This window comes from Colobus angolensis, unplaced genomic scaffold (assembly GCF_000951035.1).
Source record: "Colobus angolensis palliatus isolate OR3802 unplaced genomic scaffold, Cang.pa_1.0 Scaffold109, whole genome shotgun sequence".
In the NCBI taxonomy this organism is placed as follows: domain Eukaryota; kingdom Metazoa; phylum Chordata; class Mammalia; order Primates; family Cercopithecidae; genus Colobus; species Colobus angolensis.
Window position 1 is genome coordinate 983,734 of NW_012111919.1, and position 23,227 is coordinate 1,006,960.

The following is a 23,227-nucleotide window of genomic DNA, read 5'->3' on the forward strand; positions in this document are numbered from 1 at the left end:
CAGAAACAGTGATCCCAGGGCAGGGCTCAGGGCCCAGCCTCTTGGGGGCATAGTCTCCAGCAGGGAAGAGGCGGGCATAGGTGGACAAATACATTTCCTTCTTCTTGTAGTGTGCTCCTGTGGGTGGGAGTGCCCCCCGCCCCACACCCACCCCACCCATGCTCATGCCCATTCCTCTGTGCCCACTGCTGGTGGCAGGGCTTGCTTAGTAGGGAAGCAGCAGAGCCCTGCGGAGGGGTGGGCAGAGCCTCCCTTCCAGGAGCTGGGAGAAGACACCTGAAGCTGGACAGAGCTTTATCTGGGAGCTGGCGGCTGCTGAATAATGAATTCCAACTCTGCCGCACTCCCAGGCTGCACACTGGGTGCACACACACACGCACACACACACACACACACTGAACACACACGCTGGGCTAACAACTTGGAGGGGCGGGAGCTGTGAGGCTCTGTGAGTCGCTGCAGGAGCAGCTTAGCTCGGCTTGGTTGCCTTGGTCTCTGTGGGCAGCATCGGAGGGGGTTCGGGAGGAGGAGGAGGAGGCAGCGGCAGAGAAGAGAGAGGCGTGTGAGCCGCGCTCCACCAGCTAGCTCCTTCCTGCTGCTCCTGCCTGGCAGTGCCAGGCAGCTCACACCAGCATGGCCCTGCTCATCCACCTCAAGAGGGTCTCGGAGCTGCGGGGCAAAGGAGACCGGATCGCCAAAGTGACTTTCCGAGGTAGGGAAGCCCCTGTCTTAGAGGGACGCCAGCTCTGAGAGTTGGACCAGCGCATGCTCTGGAGGTGGCTGGGGATAGGACAGGGCTGGGAGGATGAGTGGGAAAAGTTCTAGCAGGGCCTGAGGAGATGAGCCTTTTCACAGGTAGTCATCTGCCTGGGACTGACTGGCCATTGTGATTTCTGGAAAATCTGGGTTCCCCGTGCTTCCATGCCAGTGTCTCCTTGCGCTTGCCAACATGCCCGTGCCCAGGCAGGGTGTAGAGCCCTCTGCCTGGGGAGGCAGAAGTGAGGACAACATCCCTGAGCTCAGGGAGACCCAGGACCCCTTCTTCCTCTCTCTCCCTCTCCTGCACAGGGTAGGGGCCAGGTCTGGAGCCTGGGACACCCAGGGTGGCTGGGAGAAACCAGGCAGCCAGTAGCTCCCTGGGCCCCAGAGTGATGGGGGACACTGTTGGCTTCTTTTAGATCTGTTCATGGGCGGGGACCCTAGGAAACCCTCACCTCTCTTCTGTCTGGTCTTTTCTCATCCTTTTCACTAGCGTTTTCAGTGACGATTTATCATGATCTACTGTGTCCCAAGGATAGGGATAGAAACACAGAGCTGAGCACAACCCAGCCCCAGCTCCAAGGAGCCTGCATCTGTTGGGCAGGCATGGGACAAGCAGCACAGGTATGTGAGACAGAGGGTGGGGGTGAGTGCAGCATACATGCTACAGAAGCAGCACCCTCACCCAGGCTGGTGACTGGTGGTCAGGGAAGGCTTCCCGGAGGAAGCAACATTCAGCTGATACCCAAGGGACCAGCAGGAGGTAGCCAGGAGAGGAGGTGAGGACTGAGTAGGCAGGGGAAACAGTGTGCCCAGAGCTGAGAGGAGCTGAAACTTTGGAACTGAAAGAGGTTCCATGTGTCTACAGCCCAGAGAGTGTGCAGGAGTGGAGGCCAGAGAGCCAGGCAGGACAAGGATGCGAGGCTGGTCCTGACCCCGCGGACAGTGGAGCCCCTGAACATTTTAAGTGGGGAAAGGCAGGGCCAGGCTGACTGTGTCCTTCACCACCCACCTCTGCCTCTTCATGTGGTCACTCCCCAGCCCTGGGGGTTAGGGGTACTCCTCACTAGACACGGCTCCTTCTCCCAAGAGAGGGGTCTGAGAGTGGTGAAGAGGGGGCAGAGAGGACCCCACCATACTAAAGAGCAAAGTGAACCTTGGGGCCCAAGCTGGACACAGCGTCTGCACCTCTGCTGGAAGGGACTGGAGAGGCCATTGGCAGAACATTCCAGCAAGAGCCCTGGGGTACCCACATCACCTACTCAGAGGCCCTGGGAGGCCCACACTGCAGCTTGTGTTCATAGGGACAGGCAGGGGTGGAGGTGATGGCAGTGGCCCTGCCAGCAAGAGGAGGTCAGGCAGGAGGGAGAGGGAGGTGTGGACTGGGCTGCCTTTTGCCTCCCACCCCAACCCACTGACTGCTTTCTCTGCAGCACCCTGGACCTCCCTCTGTGCCACCTGCTGGCTCATGCTGGCTTTAGAAAAAGCAAATGTGTCCTTTCATATGTGAAATGTGGCCCTGAGCTCCACGGGCAGCATAGTGTGGGGTAGTTAAGCTACAGGTTGCCATCCTGCTGCAGCTATGCTGAGACAGTCCAGTCTGCACCGGACAGGCCCATTTGCAGGCAGAGAAACCAAGACTCAGGGGTAGAACACTGTGCGTGGCATTCACAGAGGGGCTGAGGCACGGTGGTCCCAGCTCTCAGGATCCCATCCTGAGTACTCAATCCTGCAAGCTCTTTATCTCCTCCTGGGCCACCTGGGAGGCAGCACCTTGTCTATCTGACACCCATCTTCTCCTTGGAGCGGCGAAGGGCTGGGCCTTTAGCCTCACTGACCAAACAGGAATTAGTCTATTTGCAACCCTTGCTCTCTGGACTGAGTGGAGAAATTGCTTCCAAGCTCTACATCGGCAGGAGGTGGCCATGGGCAGAGCTCCCGGGGAAGGGGGCTGGGCGGCAGGAATAGGCAGATGACAAGCAGTTTCCAGAAAGTTCCTTTATTACAACCAGAGATGCCTCAGCCGCTCACCTGCAGCGTCCAGCAGTTGACAGCTGTAGGCATCCCAAAAGACCAACACTGACCACAATTCAGAGGGAACGGACCTGCTCTACGACGTTCCGCAGCATCTCCCGGCACACACAGCCACTGGGGGCCAAGCAGGTCCTCTGCAGGGGGAAACAAGAAACTGGTAAACATGCAGAGGGAGACACTGGCCCCAGGCTCCCCAAGACTTTTGAGTGAAGCTCAATGCTGGGGTGGGTAAGGGAGCCCTTGGTGAGTTGTGCCCATTGGCAGAGGCCCCAGGTAGGCCAGAGCAGCTGGTTGAAATATGGCTTGACCTTCTGTGCTGTACCATCCAGGACACTAAGGAAAGAGCCCTGCTGGGCTACCATGGAAAAAGTTCTGGATATGGAGTCAGAAGCCCTAGATCCTACCTGGGTTCTGCCACTTACTTCACCTCTCTGACCCTCAGTTTCCTTATCCGTAAAATGGGCATGATAATAACACACACCTCACCAGATTGCTTCAGGGAAACCATAGGTATGGAAGAGTTTGAGGGAAGAGTATTCAAACAGCCGATGTGTTTGTGAGGCAGCCATTCCCGTTCTCCTTGGGAATAGCTGTTGGCCTGTTGGCCCCTGAGGTATCTTCTCTCCAGTCCAGCCTTCTCCCCCTGTCTGCCAGGAGCAAGCAGAGGGCCCCACGTGAGATGTAAAGGGAAGAGGAGAACACCTCTGATGGGTTCCAGTCTGTGCCAGGAGCAGGCAGATTGGGCCTGGCCTCTGCTCTGTAGGAGCCTCTGCTGAGATGTCCCGCAGGAACCCAGGCAGGCAGACCCCCGAGACTCCTGTTCTCACCTGGCTGGGCGTGCACCAGCTTTGCCTGTGGCCACCTCTTTTCCCACTGCCCTCAGGTCAGTCGGCCCCACGCTCAGGCTCCTCAGTGCTCCCAGCCAGTTCTGTATCTAGCTCTTAGCTCTTACTGCCCCTGGCTGCTCCTAAGCTGGTCCTGCCCTGTTGATGCATTTCCTGAACGTGCTGATATTTGTGCACAGGCCTGGGACCCTGAGGTGAAGGGGCCAGGCTGGCCTTCCAGGAGTTACAATCCCACTGTGTCAGACAGGAGATGGGGAGTCCTGAGCGAATCTCCATTGTGCCTGCAGGCCACGGGGTTCAGCTGGGTTTCCCATTAACAAAATGGAGACAGTGATTCTCATTTAGCTCCGAGGCCTACAGTTCCCAGGAGTAATCAGGAGTGGGCTGTGTGAGAAGGAGCCATCTTGACCACAGGTTGCTACTCAAAGAGAGGAAGTATTAGCTTCAGGTATTTCCTTTATCAGCTCCTGAGATGGTTCCCTACGTCAATGACAGAGCCACAGAACGCAGGGTGTGAGGGGTCCTGAAGTTCTTCTAGCCTAACCTTCTGTCCAGCGCTGAGCCCCAAGGCTGGGGGACCTGGACTATCAGGGAACCAAGTGCCAGACTGTCCAGGGCCAGCCCTGATGTCTCCCTTCTCTTTCCATCCCCTGAGCCTTCTCACCAAGACATGAGCTTTGGGGATTTTCTGTGTGAGACAAGAATGTCTGAAGGCTGGACCTGGCTTCCACATAATCCACCGTGGCTGGGAATTGGCACAAAGGTTTGCAGGGCATCCCCCTCCGCCTTTTCATTCCTACTTCTCTTCCCACCCTACCCGATTCCCACCCTGCTATGTTCCCACTACATTCAACTTCCAGTCATTCCCAAAAGATACCACACCCTTTTACACCTCCAAGCCTTGAGACATCGATCGTGTTTCTTCTGCCTGGAATGACCACCCTCCACCTTGAGAAAGCCCATTAATTCTGCTCATCCTTTAAGGCCCAGCTCATATGCCACCTCCTCCATGAAGCCTTCTCCTCCTCTAGCAGTACTCTGCACACATTCTTCCGACTGCTCTGCCACGGTACATTGCATTTCAGAAACTGGCCACACCTCTCTCTGCATGCTGCCTTAACTTTTGAGCATCTTCAGGACAGACATCAGACACGGTTTCTGTCTTTGCGGAATTCACTGTGTCATGGGTTTGAGTTCTTCCACTGTGGCACTGCCACTCTTTGGCTCCATTTCCCTAACTATGAGCTCCCACCCCAGAACTTTCTATCCAAGAAGGATCAAGGGACTGGAAGAGGCCTCAAGGGCCAAGAACCAAGAACCCTGGCTCTTACTCCTTCTATCAACTTCCCTAGCCCAGAGAATCTTCCAGGGCTCCAAAGGGGCCTAACAAAAATTTTTTTTTTTTAGACGGAGTCTCGCTCTGTCACCAGGCTGGAGTGCAGTGATGTGGTCTCGGCTCACTGCAACCTCCGCCTCCTGGGTTCAAGCGATTCTTCTGCCTCAGCCTCTGGAGTAGCCGGGACTACAGGTGCCCGCCACCACGCCCGACTAATTTTTGTATTTTTAGTAGAGACGGTGTTTCACCATATTTCCCAGCCTGGTCTGTAACTCCTGACCTCATGATCCACGCGCCTCGGCCTCCCAAAGTGCTGGGATTACAGGCGTGAGCCACTGCGCCTGGTCAGGCCTCACAAACATTAGCAAGTTCAGCTCCAGCCCATAGGTGGGAAGCGAGAGGGATTTCACGTGTAAGCCAGAGTCAGTTAGGGGAAGACAGAGGAAGGAGAAAAGGCAGATGGGAAGGGAGGTGGGAGCAGACTCTGAGTTGGCCCCTGGAGCCCAGAAGGGAGGCAGGAGTTTTTACTGAGCAGGGGAAATGGGCAGTATTTAAGAAGCCATTGAAGGATGGTAGCTCATTGGCAGGATCAAAGGCCATGAAAGGGCCAGGCATGCTGGCTCATGCCTCTTTCCGAACCTTACTGCGACCACACGTGGGGCAGGATCTCACCGTCTGACAGAGGAGAAGAAACACACACAGAGGTGAAATGAGTGCAGCATACAGGAGGGCCGGGGTGGGGGTAAATCACAACAATGTTTAGAGGATGACAGCTTACTTAGAGCTACAGAGACCAAGGAATAGGAGCAGGAAGAGGAGCAGGAGGAAGTGCCTAAGCTGGGTCTTGAAAAACTGCCCCTGTTTGCACCCATGGAGATGCAGGAAGTGAGGAATTGGTGATGGAGGAAGGTGAAGTCATTCTGGGTGAGGGACTGACCAGACCAGAAACTAGAGGAGGAGAATTGCAGCCAAGTTCCATGTCGGGGAAATCACACCATGTAGCTGGAGCAGAGGCTATAGGAAGTGGTAGAGGGAGACCAGCTAGGAAAGGAGCAGTGGGCCTGCTGAGTGATTGTACAGGGAAGGGTTGCAGCTGAGGCACTGGGGACAAGATTTCCCCCTACTGTTGGCTGCAGGCGCCACCTCCGACTCCACATTAGATTTCTTTTCCCCAGTAAAAGGAGGGAGCGCTCCCTCTTGCTGAAAAATACAGCTACTATTTGGAAACTTATCTGCCGCCCCGATGAAGGAGGCAGAATACCCAGTGCACCCACCCCCGAGATGCTCCTGCAATGCCTAGGCCTGTCTGTGGGCTGTAGTCCAGCCTAGCACCCCCTCTCTTGGAGAATATGGGGTAGGCATTGTCCCTGCTGAAGGCAGCAATAGAGGGGACCCTTACAACGATCTTGGCAGCCTGTGGCTGGCTGTGGACGTAGCCGTGCGCTTTTGCTGTAGTCCCAACCAATATGCCCCCTGCATCCTCCATTCTTCACAGCACACTCAGTCCCCTCACCACACCTGGGGGAAATCTTCGCCTAATGCCCCAGGCAGTGAATGTTCGCCCCTCCTCCCTCCCCCAGAGCAAGCCATTGCACACCAGCGAACAGCAGACAGAGCACACAGAAAACTCCCCAGGCTTCTCCTGCTTTGATAGGAAGAGTGTGCTTTCATGTAATGAAAATGATTGTAAAACTGTCTTCTGCTGCAAAAGCCCTCAGGAAAATGCTGCTGGGAATGTGCTGAGAACAGACTTACAAATCATTTCTCTGAATTGGGAAGTCTTGGTTATCTTAGCCACCTTTACCGACCACGTGAAAGCCACATCTCTCCCACCCGCTCCCATCCCTGGGTCTCATTTTATTTTTTCTTTTTTTCTGTCGCCCAGGCTGGAGTCTAGTGACACAATCATAGTTCACTGTAACCTCAACCTCCTGGGTTCAGGCAATGCTCCCACCTCAGCCTCCTGAGTAGCTGGGACTACAGGCACACACCACCACGCTCAGCTGATTTTTGTATTTTTAGTAGGGATGGGGTTTCACCATGTTGCCCAGGCTGGTCTTGAACTCCTGGGCTCAAGTGATCTGCCTGCCTCAGCCCTCCCAAAGTGCTGGGATTATAGGTGTAAGTCACTGCACCTGGCCTTATCTTCTTCTTTTTTTTTTTTTTTAACTTTTATATATATATATTTAAAAACCTCAAATATATACAAGAGTGGGGAGAATAGTATCATGGCCCTATGTTGTCCCATCCAATTTCAGCTACCATCAATTCACGGCCAATCTTGCTTCCTTTGCATCCCATGATCCTACTTCCCCACTCCAAATTATTTTGAAGAAAATCCCAAACCCCATACCATTCCATGTGTAAATATTCAGTACATAGCTATAAAAGATGAGAACTCAAATCCATCTTTAAATATTCAGTACATAGCTATAAAAGATAAGAACTCAAATACCACATACTTTGTCGTTTTAAAGAAATTAATAACAATTCCTTAGTACTATCAACTGATCAGGCAGTGATCAAATTCCTAATTGTCTCATCAATGTCATAATTTTTTTCCAATTTATTAAAATCTTCATTTTAACGTGTTTTGTAAATCAGGTATTTAATCATTTATTCACTCGTTCTGTTGAAGGGCAGCCATGTGCCAGGCACTGGGGGACATGGGGAAATGAGACAGACGTGGCTCCTGTCCTCAAAGGGGGAAGATGACCGCTGCACCCATCATGAGGAGCATTATGGGAAGGGAGGCACAGGTGCCCAGGCAGCTCGTGGCGAGGAAATCCACTTAGCCCAGGAAGCTAGGAAGCCACCCCAGTGGGTGAGCCAGAGTCAGTTAGGGGAAGACCGAGGAAGGAGGAAAGGCGGATGGGAAGGGAAATAGGAGCAGGCTCCCAGGTGGCCCCTAATGCCCAGAAGTGAGTCAGGAGTTTTTATTGAACAGTGGGAATGGGCAGTATTTAAGAAGCCCTTGAAGGATCGCAGCTCGTTGGCAGGAACAAAGGCCATGAAAGGGCTGGATGCGGTGGCCCATGCCTGTAATCCTAGCACTTTGGGAGGCCAAGGCTAGGGGATCACTTCAGGCCAGGAGTTCGAGACCAGCCTGGCCAACATGGTGAAACCCCATCTCTACTAAAAATACAAAAGTTATCCGAGCATGGTGGGTGCACGCCTGTGATCCCAGCTACTCGGGAGGCTGAGGCAGGAGAATTGGTTGAACCCAGGAGGCAGGGGTTGCAGTGAGCTGAGATCACGCCACTGTACTCCAGCCTGGGCGACAGAGCAAGACTCCGTCTCAAAAAAAAAAAAAAAAAAAGTCATGAAAGGCTCCATTCCAGGCAGAGGGGCTAACACTAGTTAACACTAGTGCAGACTTGGTGGTGTGGAGATGTATCAGGGGAGTGTGGACAGGAGGCTGGAAGGCAGGGCGTGGGGGACTCAGTCAAACACAGAGGGTCTTTGGTGTCATACTAGAGACACTCTTAGCAGAATGGGATGCTAAGATATTGTTTTGGAGAGAAGACTCTAGATGTGAGGACTGTGGGCAGGGATGCTTGGGAGGAAGCCCAGGGCAGGCGGAGGGCGGAGAGCCTCAGCAGGTGGGCATGAGAGAGGAAGGAGCAGCGCTGGGATCAGGGGAGTGAGTGAGAGGGCAGGACAAGGGTACCTCAGGACAGGAGTAAACTGTGGCCCTAGGGACCACCATGGACCCAGGGATTTGGGCTACAGGGCCTTAGTTGATTCTCCTCTAGACTCCTGCCAGTTGCTGACACCCTGAATTCTGGCAAACATGGAGACATCAGAGTGAAAACACCTGGGGCCATTGCCATCCAGGTGGGCACCTCGAGGGCACGCCCCTTGGCTGCTTTCCCAGCGGCAGCATGGGGCCTGGCACAGAACAGACCTGGCATAGAAGCGGGAGCAAGGAGCACCGCCTGTGGGTGCAGGAGCAGTGATCAGTTAGCAACAGGGGCCCCCATGCAGCCTGCCATCCAGGCAGCACTAGGCAGTGATCCATTTCTCTTGGTGACAGACCTAGAAAAGGCTTCTGAGACATGGACCATCACGTGATCATTTTTACCCTAGACCATTTGACCGCTTTCTGTCTGAACTCATCCACCTGCTAGATGCTGCCTCAACAGTCCTCGTTTTTATTTTATTTTCTTTTATTTCAAAGCAGAAGGGCTAATCTGCTGAGGTGGAGATCAGTTTTCACCCACTGGTTTGTTTTTTTTTTCAGCCAAAGTTTAAGAAAAAAGTCAGGAAGGACTGCAGTTTCAACAATATTTTTACCCTATCGGAGTAAAAGCGTCACCCTCCCATTATAACTCATTGTATTCCCAGTGCCTGATGCAGAAAGGGTACTCTACACACTTGTGGATCACTGGGACCACAAGCTCCTCTGTCACAGTAACAGGGGAATCTCGGACCCAGCAGTTGCTGACTGTGTGGGTGGCACTGTCCAAGGCTCAAAGACAAATACCACAGGCCCTTCCTGCCTCAGTGCCAGGGTCTGAAAATTGGGAACCAGTGCTCTCAGTCAGTTGCAGGGCAAAGTCAGAATCTGAGTGAGGACCTGGAAGAAGGGTTTGAGCTGAGCCAGAGAGATGGGATTTATCATCCCTGCTCGCCCCCTGCCACTCAGATGAATCCCTGACCCAAGCCTAAGTTTCCATAGTGTAAACCTGGATGCTAGCAGGGTGGGTTGAGGGGAAATACATGAGTGGAGGTAGAAATGATATTTGAGTACAATTGTGTAAAATGAAAGGTTAGAGTTCCATGGGGCCTCCATTTAGCAGGGAAATGGGGAAAATGGAAGGGGTAACCTCTAGTGTGAGGCCCAGGGACTCTGCAGTACCCAAGCCTGGCTCTGTGAGTCACTGGTGATTTTCAGAGAGTACACTATGTAAGAAACGTGAGGAATAGCTGCTTTCTTGGACAACTCTTTGAATTGAATTTCTTTCTGTTACCCTGCCATCAACTGTCATTATAAAATTGAAGATGTGTTTCTCATGGGGATAAAAAGTGTTATTACAAGAGATAATCACAAACAACTAGACAGGAAAATCACACCACCGTCAACCACCTTGATGTAACTGACATTTCTAGAACATTACACACCCAAAACTGAAAAATATACATTCTTCTTAAACGCACCTAGAACTTAAACTCACCGAGACAGACCATATGCTGGGCAATTAGACAAGTCTCAATACATTTCAAAAGACTGAAATCTTACAGAGTGTGTTCTCTGACCATAGTGAAATTCAACTAAAAATCAATAATAGGAAGATAGCTTTGAAAGTTCCAAATATTTAGAAATTAATACCCTTCTTAACCTATGGTCAAAGAAGGAACGAAAAGAGAAATTATCAAACATTTTAAACTGAATTATAATGAAAATACAACATATTAACATTTATCATTTTAAGTACTTATAGCAGAAAAGAAGAAAAGTGTGAAATTATAATCTAGGTTTCTGCTTTAAAAAGGTACCAAAAGAAAAGCAAATTAAACCCAAACCTTGAAAACATTATGTTAAATGAAAGAAGCCAGACACAAAAGATCACATTGTATAATCTCATTTACAGTCAGGCATCGCTTAATGATAAGAGTACGTTCTGCGAAATGCATCATTAAGTGATTCTGTCCTTGTGTGAACGTCATAGAGTGTACTTACACAAACCTAGACAGTCTAGCCAACTACTCACCTAGGCTATATGGTATGACCTACTGCTCCCAGGCCACAAATGTGTATGGAATGTAACTGTATTCAATGCTGTAGGCAATTATAGTACAATGGTAAGTATTTGTGTATCTAACTAAACATAGAAAAGGTACAGTAAATACAATATTATAATCTTACGGGACCACTGTTGTATATGCAAGTGGTCGTTTGACCAAAACGGTGTTATGTGGTGCAAGAATGTATATGAAATGCTCAGAACAGGCAAATCCATACAGACAGAGAGGAGATTCGTGGTTGTCAAGGGCTGCGGGGAGGGAGAATGGGGAGTGACTGCTCACAGGTGTGGAGTCTCCTTCCAGGGTGATGAAAATATTCTGGAATTAGGTAGTGGGAATGGGTGCATAACCTTGGGAATATACTAAAAACTACTGAACTGTACCCTTTAGAAGAATGAATGTTATGGAATGTGAATTATATTTCAATAAATAAAAATCAAACTCCCCCCCGCCAAATTAAACCCAAGGGGAGTATAAAAGGAAGAAAATAGGAAATAGACAACAGAGAAATTTAACAAAGCCAAAAGTTGGTTCTTTGAAAAAAATTAATAAAATAGATAAACCCTAGGAAGGCTTATCAAAAGTAAAAGAGCAAGAAAACACAAAGTACCGATTTCAGGAATAAAAGAGGGAGTATCATCACATTAAAAGGAAAATAAGGGAATATTACAAATAACTTATCTCCATAAATTCTACAACTCAGATGAAACGAATAAATCCTTTGAAAAACAACTTACCAAAACTGACATAAAAAGAAATGGAAAATCTGAAGAGCCTCCATACCTATTAAAGAAATTGAATTTCTAATAACAATGATGATGATGACAACCTTCCTGCCACAAAGAAAACTTCAGATCTAGATTATTTCACTGTTGTATTGTAGAAAACATTTTTTTTTTCTTTTTTTAAGACTGATTCTCACACTGTCGCCCAGGCTGGAGCACAGTGGCGCAACCTCAGCTCACTGCAACCTCTGTCTTCCCAGTTCAAGCAATTCTCCTGCCTCAGCCTCCCGAGTAGAGTAGCTGGGACTACAGGCACGTGCCACCATGCCCGGCTAATTTTTATATTTTTAGTAGAGGCAGAGTTTCACCATGTTGGCCAGGCTAATCTCGAACTCCTGACCTCAAGTGATCTGCCCACCTCAGCCTCCCAAAGTGCTGGGATTACAGGCGTGAGCCACCACACCTGGCCTGTAGAAAACATTTAAGGGGAAACGTAATAACAATCTTACACAAACTCTTTCAGAAAATAGAGAAAGAAGAGCACATCTCAATTCATTTTATATTATCAACACCTGACAAAGACCTTACACAAAAAGAAAATTACAGCCCAATATCTCTCATGAATACAGATGTAAAAATCCTTAACAAAATATTAGCCAACTGAATAGCAATATATGAAAAGGATAAAACATCATGACAAGTGAGTATTATCCCAGGAATACAAGGTTAATTTAAAATTAGAAAATCAAAATATTTTACCATATTAACACAGTAAAGGAAAAAATTCATGATTATATCAATAGATGCAGAAAATGCATTTGAGAAAATTAAACACCCATTCATGATAATAACTATCAGCAAACTACCAATAAAAAGAGCTTCCTCAATCTGATAAAAAAATCCAGCTAACATTATACTTAATTCAGAAATATTGAACATTAAGATCATGAGTCAGGCAAAGTTTTCTACTCTCACCACTTCTATTCAACACTGTACTAGAATTCTAGCCAGCACAAGGCGGCAAGGAAAAAACAACTCCTACAGATTGGAAAGGAAGAAGTAAAACTTTCTTTATTCACAGAAAACCTAATTGGTTATGTAGAAAATCCTAAGGAATCTATTTAAAAGCTACTATAATTAATGAGTGAATTTAGCAAGTTTTTAGGATATATGATTAATACACAAGAAAATAAATTTTACCAAAGATGGGAAAGACTTGCACCCTAAAAACAAAACAGAACAAAATGCTGAGAGAAATTAAAAAAAAAAAAAACCAAGTGTGTAGAAAATAGATTATGTTTATGGACTGAAGATTCAGAATTGTTAAGACGACAATTCTCCACAAAATGACCTATAAGCTGAACACAATCCTGATAAAAATCACAACAGACTCTTTTGTAGAAATTGAAAACATTTTAAAATTTATATGGACATACAAATGATACAGAATAGCTAAAGTAACCTTGAAAATGGAGAAGAGAATTGCAGTGTTCACACCACAGCTGACCCCTGAACAACATGGATTTGAACTGCGAGGGTCCACTTATATATGGATATTCTTCTTGCCTCCACCACCCATGAGACAGCAAGACCAACCCCTCCTCTTCCTCAGCCTACACAACATGAAGATCATGAGGATGAAGACCTTTATGATGATCCATTTCCACCTAAAGAATAGTAAATATATTTTCTCTCTCTCATTTTTTTTTCTTTTGTTGTTTGTTTTTTTGTTTTTGAGATAGGGTTTTATTCTGGTTGCCGAAGGCTGGAGTACAATGGCTTGATCTCGGCTCACCGCAACCTCTGCCTCCTATGTTCAAGCGATTCTCCTTCCTCAGCCTCCCAAGTAGCTGGGATTACAAGCAAGCACCACCACACCCAGCTAATTTTTGTATTCTTAGTAGAGACAAGGTTTTACCATGTTGGTCAGGCTGGTCTCGAACTCCTGACTTCAAGTGATCCACCCACCTCGGCCTCCTAAAGTGCTGGGATTACAGGCATGAGCCACTGCGCCCAGCCATATTTTCTCTTCCTTTTTTTAATAACATTATCTTTTTTATAACATTTTCTTTTCTCTATCTTACTTTATTGTAAAAATACAGTACATAATACACATAAAAAATATGTGTTAATTGGCTGTTTATGTTATCATTAAGGCTTCTGGTTAACAGTAGGCTGTTAGTAGCTAAGTTTGGGGGAGTCAAAAGTTATACACAGCTTTTCAACTATATGAAGGGCTGGTACCTCTAATCCCTATGTTGTTCAAGGGTCAACTATATTTAATTATAAACCTAACTATAAAGTTATAGGAATGAAGAAAGTGTGACATTGGTCTAAGAATAGACATATAGACCAATGGAGCAGAACACAGTGTCCAGAAATAAACCCTATACATATAAAATCAACTGATTTTCAATCAAAGTGTTGGATATCTAGAACTAGATATCTATATGGAGAAAAAATGAACTTCAAACTCCTATCTCATACCACCCACAAAAATTAATTTAAGATGGATTATAGAACTAAACATTTAAAAACTATAAGCTTCTAGAAGAAAATATAGAACATCTTTGTTATATTTTTGGGTTAGACAAAGGTTTCTTAAAGAAAAATTAAAAAACACGAAACATAAGAAATAAATTTCACTAAAAACTTGCATTTCTTAAAAATTGGAAACTCTTTGGCTAGTCACAGAGTAAAAAAAAATTGAAAACTCCTATTCATTAAAAAAAATCACATTTAAGGCCGGGCGCGGTGGCTCAAGCCTGTAATCCCAGCACTTTGGGAGGCCGAGACGGACGAATCACGAGGTCAGGAGATCGAGACCATCCTAGCTAAAACGGTGAAACCTCGTCTCTACTAAAAAATACTAAAAAAACTAGCCGGGCGCAGTGGTGGGCACCTGTAGTCCCAGCTACTCGGGAGGCTGAGGCAGGAGAATGGCGTAAACCCGGGAGGCGGAGCTTGCAGTGAGCTGAGATCCAGCCACTGCACTCCAGTCCGGGCGACAGAGCGAGACTCCGTCTCAAAAAAAAGAAAAAAGAAAAAGAGAGAACAAAAAACTAAGACCTAGAGCCTTCCCTAAGGAGAAAAAAAAAAAAAAAAATCACATTTAAGAAGGCATGAGAAGGCAAGTCACACACAGGAAGAAAATACTCACATTTATCTGACAAAGGACTTGTAGCCAGAACATATAAAGAACCCCTATAAGTCAATAACAATGAGACAAATGATGAAATTTTTTATATAGGCAAAAAAAAAAAAAAGACTTGAACAGACACTTCATAGAATAAGATAACCATATGGCCAATAAATGTGTAAAAATGTGATCAACATCCTAAGTCATTAGAGAAATGAAGATTAAAATTACGAAGAGATACTATTTCACATGCTCTAAAATAACTAAAATGTAAAAGTCTGACAGTATTCAAATGTTGATGAGGATGTGGAACAACTTGAACTTTTTTACATTGCTGATAAGAGTATGAAATGATACAGCAGTCACTTTGGAAAACTATTTGGCAATTTCTTTTCTTTTCTTTTCTTTTTTAGACGGTTTCTCGCTCTGTCACCCAGGCTGGAGTGCAGTGGCGCCATCTCGGCTCACTGCAACCTCCGCCTCCCACATTCGATTCTCCTGCTTCAGCCTCCCGAGTAGCTACGACTACAGGCACGCGCCACCGTGGCTGGCTAAAAATTTTTTGTATTTTTAGTAGAGACGAGTTTCACCGTGTTAGCCATGATGGTCTCCATCTCCTGACCTCGTGATCCGCCCACCTTGGCCTCTCAAAGTGCTGGGATTACAGGCGTGAGCCACCGCGCCGGGCCGGCGATTTCTTATAAAGCTAAGGGTACCTATCCTGTGACATAACCATTCTGTTCTTAGGAATTTCCTCAAGAGAAATAAAATTATATTTCCACAAAAGGACTCACATGAATGTTTAAATGCATTTATTGAAACTCATTGAATTTTACACTTAAGATCCATGAATGTAAGTTTCACCTAGTTTTAAAAACAGAAGAGATAATCACACCTAAAATTCCTAAAACTTGAAAAATATTATATAAGATGAGGAAAAAAAGTTATTTCTGGTTACATGCTACTAAAAATAAGCTACAAATGTGATTCGTAATAGAAGAAGTCATTTTTATATTTAGCACATAACTTAAAGGTCTAAAGGAGAAGCGAGCTGGGCGCAGAGGCCCACGCCTATAATCCCAGCACTTTGGGAGGCCAAGGCGGGAGGATCACTTAAAGTCAGGAATTTGAGACCCACGTGGCCACAGGGTGAAACCCTATCTCTACTAAAAATACAAAAAAAGTTAGCCAGGCATGGTGGCGCACTCATGTAATTCCAGCTACTTGGGAGGCTGAGGCAGGAGAATGGCTTGAACCGAGAAGGTGGAGGTTGCAGTGAGCGGAGATCATGACATTGCACTCCAGCCTGGGTGACAGAGCAAGTCTCCATCTCAATAAATAAATAAATAAATAAATAAATAAATAAATAAAAGGAGAAACAAGACTATTTAGTAGACTGAGAATAGCTATTTCTTATTGAGGAACAAACTGCACCAGATGCTATTGTAAGCATTATTATTTCCTTCATTTTAGGGGTGAGGAAACCAGGGCAAAGAGAAGTTAATTAGCTTCATCCAGGGTACACTAACTAGGAAGAGGTAGCTGGGATTTGAACTCAGGGACTCTGGTCCAAGAGCCTTAACCTCTATCCTATGCTCCCTCGTGCTTGTAAGGGACTTGATGCTTTACTTAGACTTTCCCACAACAGTTTCTTGTCATCCTCGCGATGGTCCCAAGACATAGGCTGGTCTGGGATAATGACCCCCAGCTTACAACTTGTGACTCTGAGACCCCAAGGGGTTGAAGGCCAGCTCCCAGGCCCCCAGCCCATGGGCCATTGTGCCAGGCTGCACACCTGAGTGAGCCTGGCTCTTTTTCCTGCACACAGGGGTGCCTGGGCCCTGCTTCCTGGTGCTCCATGGGAGTATCTGGCCTTCAAAAGAAACAGATTGATCTGAAGTGGGGAGAGAAAAAATACAGCAGGACCACCACTCAGAGAGCCGCTGTAGAGGAAGAGCGGGAGAGGAGACGCCAGGACATGGGAGCATCGTGGGAGGGAATGGGACTGTTTGCTGAGCTCTGTACAGCCCAGCCCAGGCAGTGCATACAACAAGGCTTTGATTATTTTAAATAACGTGAGGAAATAGCAGCGCCAGGTTTGAGTCACCAGCAGAGTTTTACTCTGTTTCTCAGTTCACACAGGGACAACAGCAATGGCAGGCACTTCTGGGAGACAGGCCAGTGGGCTGGGCCCTGGCAAAATCATGATGTCCTTGAAAACAGTCTCAGGACCTTCTCCTTCCCCTTCAGATGGCCCACCACCTCACCCTCTGCCCTTTTGGGACCCCAGCCCCTCTCCAGTCTTGCTTCCACAGGCTGCTCCCTGAGGGCAGACCATTTTTGCTTTTCCCTTTGCCATTGGGACTCCCCTGTCCTGTGTCCAGCTCCTTGGGGGCTCCATTCTCTGCTCCATGCTTTCAAACATTTCCTTACACTGTTCTCTGTGCCTGGATTTCCCTCCCTCTCCTTGCTCCCCAGTCTGTCTGAATATCCAGATTTCTTCTGGTCTTCCAGTGTCAATGCCTGTGCCTCTGCAATGCCTCCTTAATCCGTTACATGGAGAGTCATTGCTCCTTTTTCTGGGTTTTCACTTTATTTACACTTTTTGCATGCCAATGACAAAATTCTGCCTTATATCATCAGCAGAATTTTCCATGTCTGACATAGCTCCCTCTGGATTGTAATACGCTCTTAAAGGCATCGTTCAGATTCGAATGGTCTTTGTACAACTCCCCTCTGTGAAGGCCAAATGGCACACAAGCCAGGAGCAAGAAAGCCCTGGTTGCCTGTGGAAATGAATGAACACACATGGGCTGGCAGCCATGTCCCTGCACACCTGCCTTTTCTCAGAGGCATGGCCCTAGCAGGGTAAGCTGCCAGGAAGAGGGAGCTATTTTGTGCAGATGGAACATTTTGTCCCCTTAAATCACTTCCCATGAAAGGCCAGCATGCCATCCTGCTTCTGAAACAAGCACTGAGCTCATCTCCATTTAGGAGAAGAGCTGCCATGTGGATATTTTTAAGTGGTGAATGGAGAAATGGGTATATCTGATACCATGGTGCTTGTTACACTTTGAGCACAGACTCTGCTATTCATACTCCATCTATTGACTCAGGGAGGAGTTTATTTCAAACCAAACAGCTCAGCTATCCCAGAAGCAGCTGCCTCAGAAGGAAGGAGGATGCTGTCCTATTTTCCCCATCTAACCTCCTTCTCACTCGATCCACAACAGCCTTTCCATGTAAGGAAGAGGCTATTTTCTTTCAAGCTTTATTCTCCATCTTCCCTGTGGCAAGAAAGGTGATTGGATATTGGGATTTTTAATGGTTTTGTCTGAAAGCCATTTAAAATGAAGCTGGAATGTCAACAAGACTGACGTTGAACGGAGTAGATGTTAAGTGGAAATTAACTTGAAACAAGAGATGGAGTTAGTCATTCCCCTGATCACTTGGAACAGATGATGGAGGTCCCCTAGCTATGCTCCAGTGAACAGAACAGAACCACTTGAACACTGCCAGCCACTGTTTGTACATACCCTCCTGAAATGGCTCATCCAAAATGCTGAAGGACATTTTGTTTTCTTAGTAATTTGGCCTTTCCACTGTTTCTATATGATTGATGTGTTTCGGCAAACCTTTTTAAGAAAAGAATAGCTAGAGGTAAATTTAGCTCATCCTGTTTGAAAATATTCACCAGCTCTAAATCTCCAGGGCCTAAATCAATGAGGTTTTAGCACATTTCGACACAGAGCCCTGATGTATAAATTCTGCAGTGGCTAATTTCACGTATTTTACTTCCTCTCTAACAAAGCTATGGACAAATGTACAAGCAGGGGAGGGTTTGAGCCTTGGTGCTTCCTGTAGATGTGAATCTGACACCATCTTGGAGCAGGGCCCCTCCCCACCCTCTCCCAATCCTCTGCTGGGTTGCTTGGTTTATCACTCCAAGAGACCCTGGAGGACAGCTATATCTGAGGCTCATTAAAATCTTCTAGGATGAAAAGGTCTTTGATTATTCAGAGCAGCAGGTCTTTAGGGGAAGGCCCTATACCAAACACACTCACCTGATTCTCAATTTATATTGTGTGTTACCTGTGGGGAAAATTAAAAACTCAAACCTCAGGCACTTTCCTTCTTCTCCCTTGGTTGCCCGGGGGCTTGCTGTTGAGATATTTCTTGTTGATTGCTTTGTTTTTTATGTCCCTGGCTAGTGCTAAAGATTATTTCTTTCCCATCTTGTTTACTTCACATCTCTTTTCTGTATAGATAGCCTCTGCTTTATGGCATGGCTTTTTCCTCCTTATCTCAGATGCAGCCAGCCCTTCCCCACTTGCCCCCACCCCAAAACACACACACACGAACACACACCCTTTCAGAGTGTATCCACACTCCCCGTTTCAGTGGATCTGACATCAACGACTCCTCCGCCCCCAGCCCTCCTTGTCAGAGGAGAGCTCTGCATTGAACTAGGACTAGCTCCTGGGTCATAAAAGCTGCTAAGACCCTGGAGAGCTCTTACTAAACAGATAAGGCCACCAACGCCAGAGGAGAGAGGTCAATTCCTGGAGGGAACAAGCCTGCTTTGCTGAGCCACGTTCCTTGCCCAGCCCCTAGACCCATCACAGGGAAGGTTCAGAGGACCTCTGACCGCTCCAGTACCTCCTTGTCCTAGCGCCACTCTAGCCTGGTCTCCCAGGTTTTCTGTGGGGAGAGGAGCACAGTCTGCTTCCCGCATGCCATGGTCTCCAACAGTGACAACCCAAACTAACCCCCAAATAGGAATGGCTTCAACCCAGAGAGAGCCCTTCAGTGAAATGGTTTATACTGGTGGAGATTTAAAGGTATTTGTCTTTCGGCTGGGTGCGGTGACCCACACCTATAACCCCAGCACTTTGGGAGGCCGAGGTGGGTGATCACTTGAGGCCAGGAGTTCGAGACCAGCCTGATCAACATGGCGAAACCCCATCTCTACTAAAAGTAAAAAAATTAGCTAGGTATGGTGGCACATGCCTGTAATCCCAGCTACTCGGGAGGCTGAGGCATGAGAATCACTTGAACCCAGGAGGCAGAGGTTGCATTGAGCCGAGATTGCACCACCACACTCCAGCCTGGGTGAGAGAGCGAGACTCCATCTCAAGACAAACAAACAAAAAAAGGCATTTGCCTTTCAATTACTAAAAGCAAGCATGGTTACTGGAAAAAAATTCAAATTCTTATTTATTTATTTATCTTTCAGCCAGGTGTGGTGGCTCGCATCAAAGCATGCTGCTTTCCGTACCTTCTCACTCTCCCTCCCCAGGGATAACCACTTTCTTTCTTTTTTATTTTATTTATTTATTTATTTTTGAGACGGAGTTTTGCTCTTGTCGCCTAGGCTGGAGTGTAACGGCGTGATCTCGGCTCACAGCAACCTCCGCCTCCTGGGTTCGAGCAATTGTCCCGCCTCAGCCTCCCAAGTAGCTGGGATTACAGATGCCCATCACCACACCCAGCTATTTTTGTATTTTTAGTGAGATGGGGTTTCTCCATGTTGGTCTGGCTGGTCTCGAACTCCCGACCTCAGGTGATCTGCCCACCTCGGCCTCCCAAAGTGCTGGAATTACAGGTGTGAGCCACTGCACCCGGAGAGGGTAACCACTTTCAATGGTTTGAGATATTTGTCTCTTCATAGAAGAAGTATATACATATAATTTGGGTGTTGGTATTTTTTTTTTATTAACGGAGTTCTAATATACATGCTGTCTTTTTTCCCTTACTATGGAATTGACAGAGGATAATAAATTAATTCTAAGCAATAAATTTTTCTTTAATTCATCCTACCTCTAGGTTTCTCCTCACAGAAATTACAGTCCCTTCTCTTGTGGTTCCATCCCACCCCTAAAACAGTATTTATCCTCCCTTCTCTGTACCATTACTGCTTCTTGTGCAAAATGGTACCTTGGAGTATGTACTGAATGGTGTTGCACTGGAGGCCTGGTGCGGTGACCCATGCCTGTAATCCCAGCACTTTGGGAGACCAAGGCGGGCAGGTCATTTGAGGTCAAGAGTTCCAAACGGGCCTGGCCAGCATGGTGAAACCCTGTCTCTACTAAAAATACAAAAATTAGCTGGACATGGTGGCGGGCGCCTGTAATCCCAGCTACTCGAGAGGCTGAGGCAAGAGAATCACTTGAACCCAGGAGGCAGAGGTTGCAGTCAGCCGATATCTTGCCACTACACTCCAGCCTGGGGACAGGGTGAGACTCCATCTCAAAAAAAAAAAAAAAAAGGTGTTTCCCTTGCACTGGTGCCCTGTTGCTTGGCTCCTGGCCTCCCTTCTAGACCATCAGCTCCCTGTGGGTGGGAGCTTGTGCCTTTGTCATTGGTCCATCCTCTATCCCGAGGCCCCGGGACATGGCCTGGAACATCAGAGACTCCAGCGGCTACTTCTCAAAGTGAAAACTGAATTAGCTGATGTTTCCCACACATTGGAGCCCCTTCAACCTGCCCTCGATTCTCTTCTGACTTATTTCTCCCCACATCTTGGGCCAGTTCCAACTGGACTAGCAAAGAGGGCAGCTTTCCCTCTGTCCTCCCAGCATGCCCTACTGGGTGGCATACGGATGGGGAAGCCTGGGACAATGGGTGTCCGTCTCATACACTCTCTACTTCCCGTGCCAGTGGGGAAAGTAGGGGCAGGAATAGAGCCCAGGAGGAAACTGCCAGAGACCGTCTTCCCTGCTAAGGCTGACAGAAAGATGGACAAGCATGACAGTGGTGGAAGGGGAAAGCCCTTGTCCCACAGGGAATGGCTGTCTGGGATCTGACTTGTTGTTGGGGACCTGGTTTGGGCAGGAGCTCCTGGGGTGGCTGCAGAAGGAAGCTGGGCTTCACAGACCCCCGTCCGCAGGCAGGGGCTACACCCTCTGTACCAGGTTTCTACTCAGGGCAGCAGGGCCCGGAGTCACCACCAGAGCTGAGGAGGCTGCAGAGGAGGCTGAGAGATCCACGGGGGAAGAGCGTGGTGGAGAATAGCGCCTGGGGTCCGCGTCCACGGCCACTCTGACAGCCTGGGCCTTCTGTGCCTTAGGATTCCCGTTCCTAACATGGAACTCATGGCCTTTGACCGGCTTCCCTTACGGGACTGCTGAGAGAGTCAGAGAAGAGGCTGCATGGGGACTGGCCTCACCCTGGGAGAGCTGTGCAAGCCAGGAGGTCCCATGTTGCATGACAAGTCAAATGCTGTCAGGACGACTCCCAGGATGAGGAGGTCTGACCCCACGCTGGTCGTCTGGACAGGTCTGACCCTAGAATTTATTTCCTCTTTCCCCGCAGGGCAATCCTTCTACTCCCGGGTCCTGGAGAACTGTGAGGATGTGGCTGACTTTGACGAGGTAGGAGGCCCAAGACCGCCCCCTCCCTCAGCCCTGAGCCCAGAGGGGAGCAAGCACCCTTCACTGCCTCTTGTGGGCACACACTGGCCCCAAATCCCAGGCGCCGGCCTGCTCTGAGCCGCTCACCTCTCAGCTGCTTCCTGAAGGAGGTGGTGAGGAGGGTGTGCAGGAACCCCCTTCCCTGTGTTCCCCCCAGAAACCTCTGCACAGGCGAGGCCCGTGTGCAAATGACACGGGGAACAGCAGCCTGGCCCACCTTGACAGCCCTGCCAGGTCTGGGCCTGTTATTCCCTGTGGAGAAAGAGCCCACAGGTGCTGTAGACCTGAATGTGAACCAGCAGCTGAGGGCCCAAGGAGGCAGGCGAGTGTTGGGGACATCGCAAAGGCCAGTCTGTGTCAGTCCTCAAGGGTTGAAGAGCAGGGCAGCCCCAGGCACTGAGGTGGGAGCCCTGGTCACCAGGGAAACATTGTCAAGCACCCTACCTGAGTCAGGGCACCATCTCCAGACCTTGAGGGGAAACATGGGGAACAGAAGACAGTCTGGATTTTCAGCAACAACTCTGGGGGTGCCACGAGAAAAGACGTGAGCTGCTGGTCTACTGACAACGATTTTTCTCAATCCTCACTCTAGCTGGGCTATTGTCACAATTTTATCAGCAAAGGAGTAGGCGACACCATCCCACGGGAGTGTCTGTGAGCGGTGAGAGGACTTACAATGCTTCCCTCTCCCTGCCCGTCCCCTCGGCACCTGGCCTGGCTGGGAGCCCCATCCTTACAGACACACACACCAGTTCAAGCAGCCTGCGGCCTCCTCGGCCTCCTCACATTCTTTCATGTATTTGTTTGCTGCTTCCAGAATCTATATTCCCCTCTGGCTGCTGTAGTTTCTCCAGGGTTGACTTTGGGGTGAGGAGCAGCAGTCGTCCGTCACCATCTTGGCCAAACTGGAAGCTCCGTAGTGATCCTCAAATAGTGTACCCCCTCTCGCCTGGGCTTGGCTCTCCTGCTTGGCTCTGTGGGGGCTGGGAAGGGCCTCATGGCAGACTGTGCCTCTTGAGGTTGGCTGCTGGCGTTCAGCTGAGCAGCCACCAGGCTGACACTTGGCACCACCTGTCTCCCTCCCTCTGAAACCAGGCCACACGATGTGGCTGTGTCCATCGACCCAGAGCTGGAGACACAGGGAGCAAAGCCTCGCTCCTCACTCAGGCACAGACACAGGCATCAACCCTCACGGCCCAGCACCACGCCCTCCCCAACCACTGTGGGGC

At 48.4% G+C, this 23,227-nt stretch overlaps 1 protein-coding gene across 4 annotated transcripts in view; it reads left to right on the forward strand.

Annotated features, from left to right (window-relative positions):
• Positions 1-506: 506 nt before the first annotated feature.
• Positions 507-23,227, forward strand: part of OTOF (otoferlin) — a 102,269-nt gene continuing 79,548 nt past the window's right edge. For 2 of the 4 annotated variants that reach the window (XM_011950210.1, XM_011950219.1), the window contains exons 1-2: positions 507-712; positions 21,901-21,959. In XM_011950210.1, coding sequence (XP_011805600.1) covers positions 634-712; positions 21,901-21,959 — 138 coding nt within the window. In that variant the 5' untranslated portion in view covers positions 507-633. The remainder of the gene's footprint in view (positions 713-21,900; positions 21,960-23,227) is intronic. The other 2 variants (XM_011950229.1, XM_011950237.1) reach the window with 1 other exon arrangement.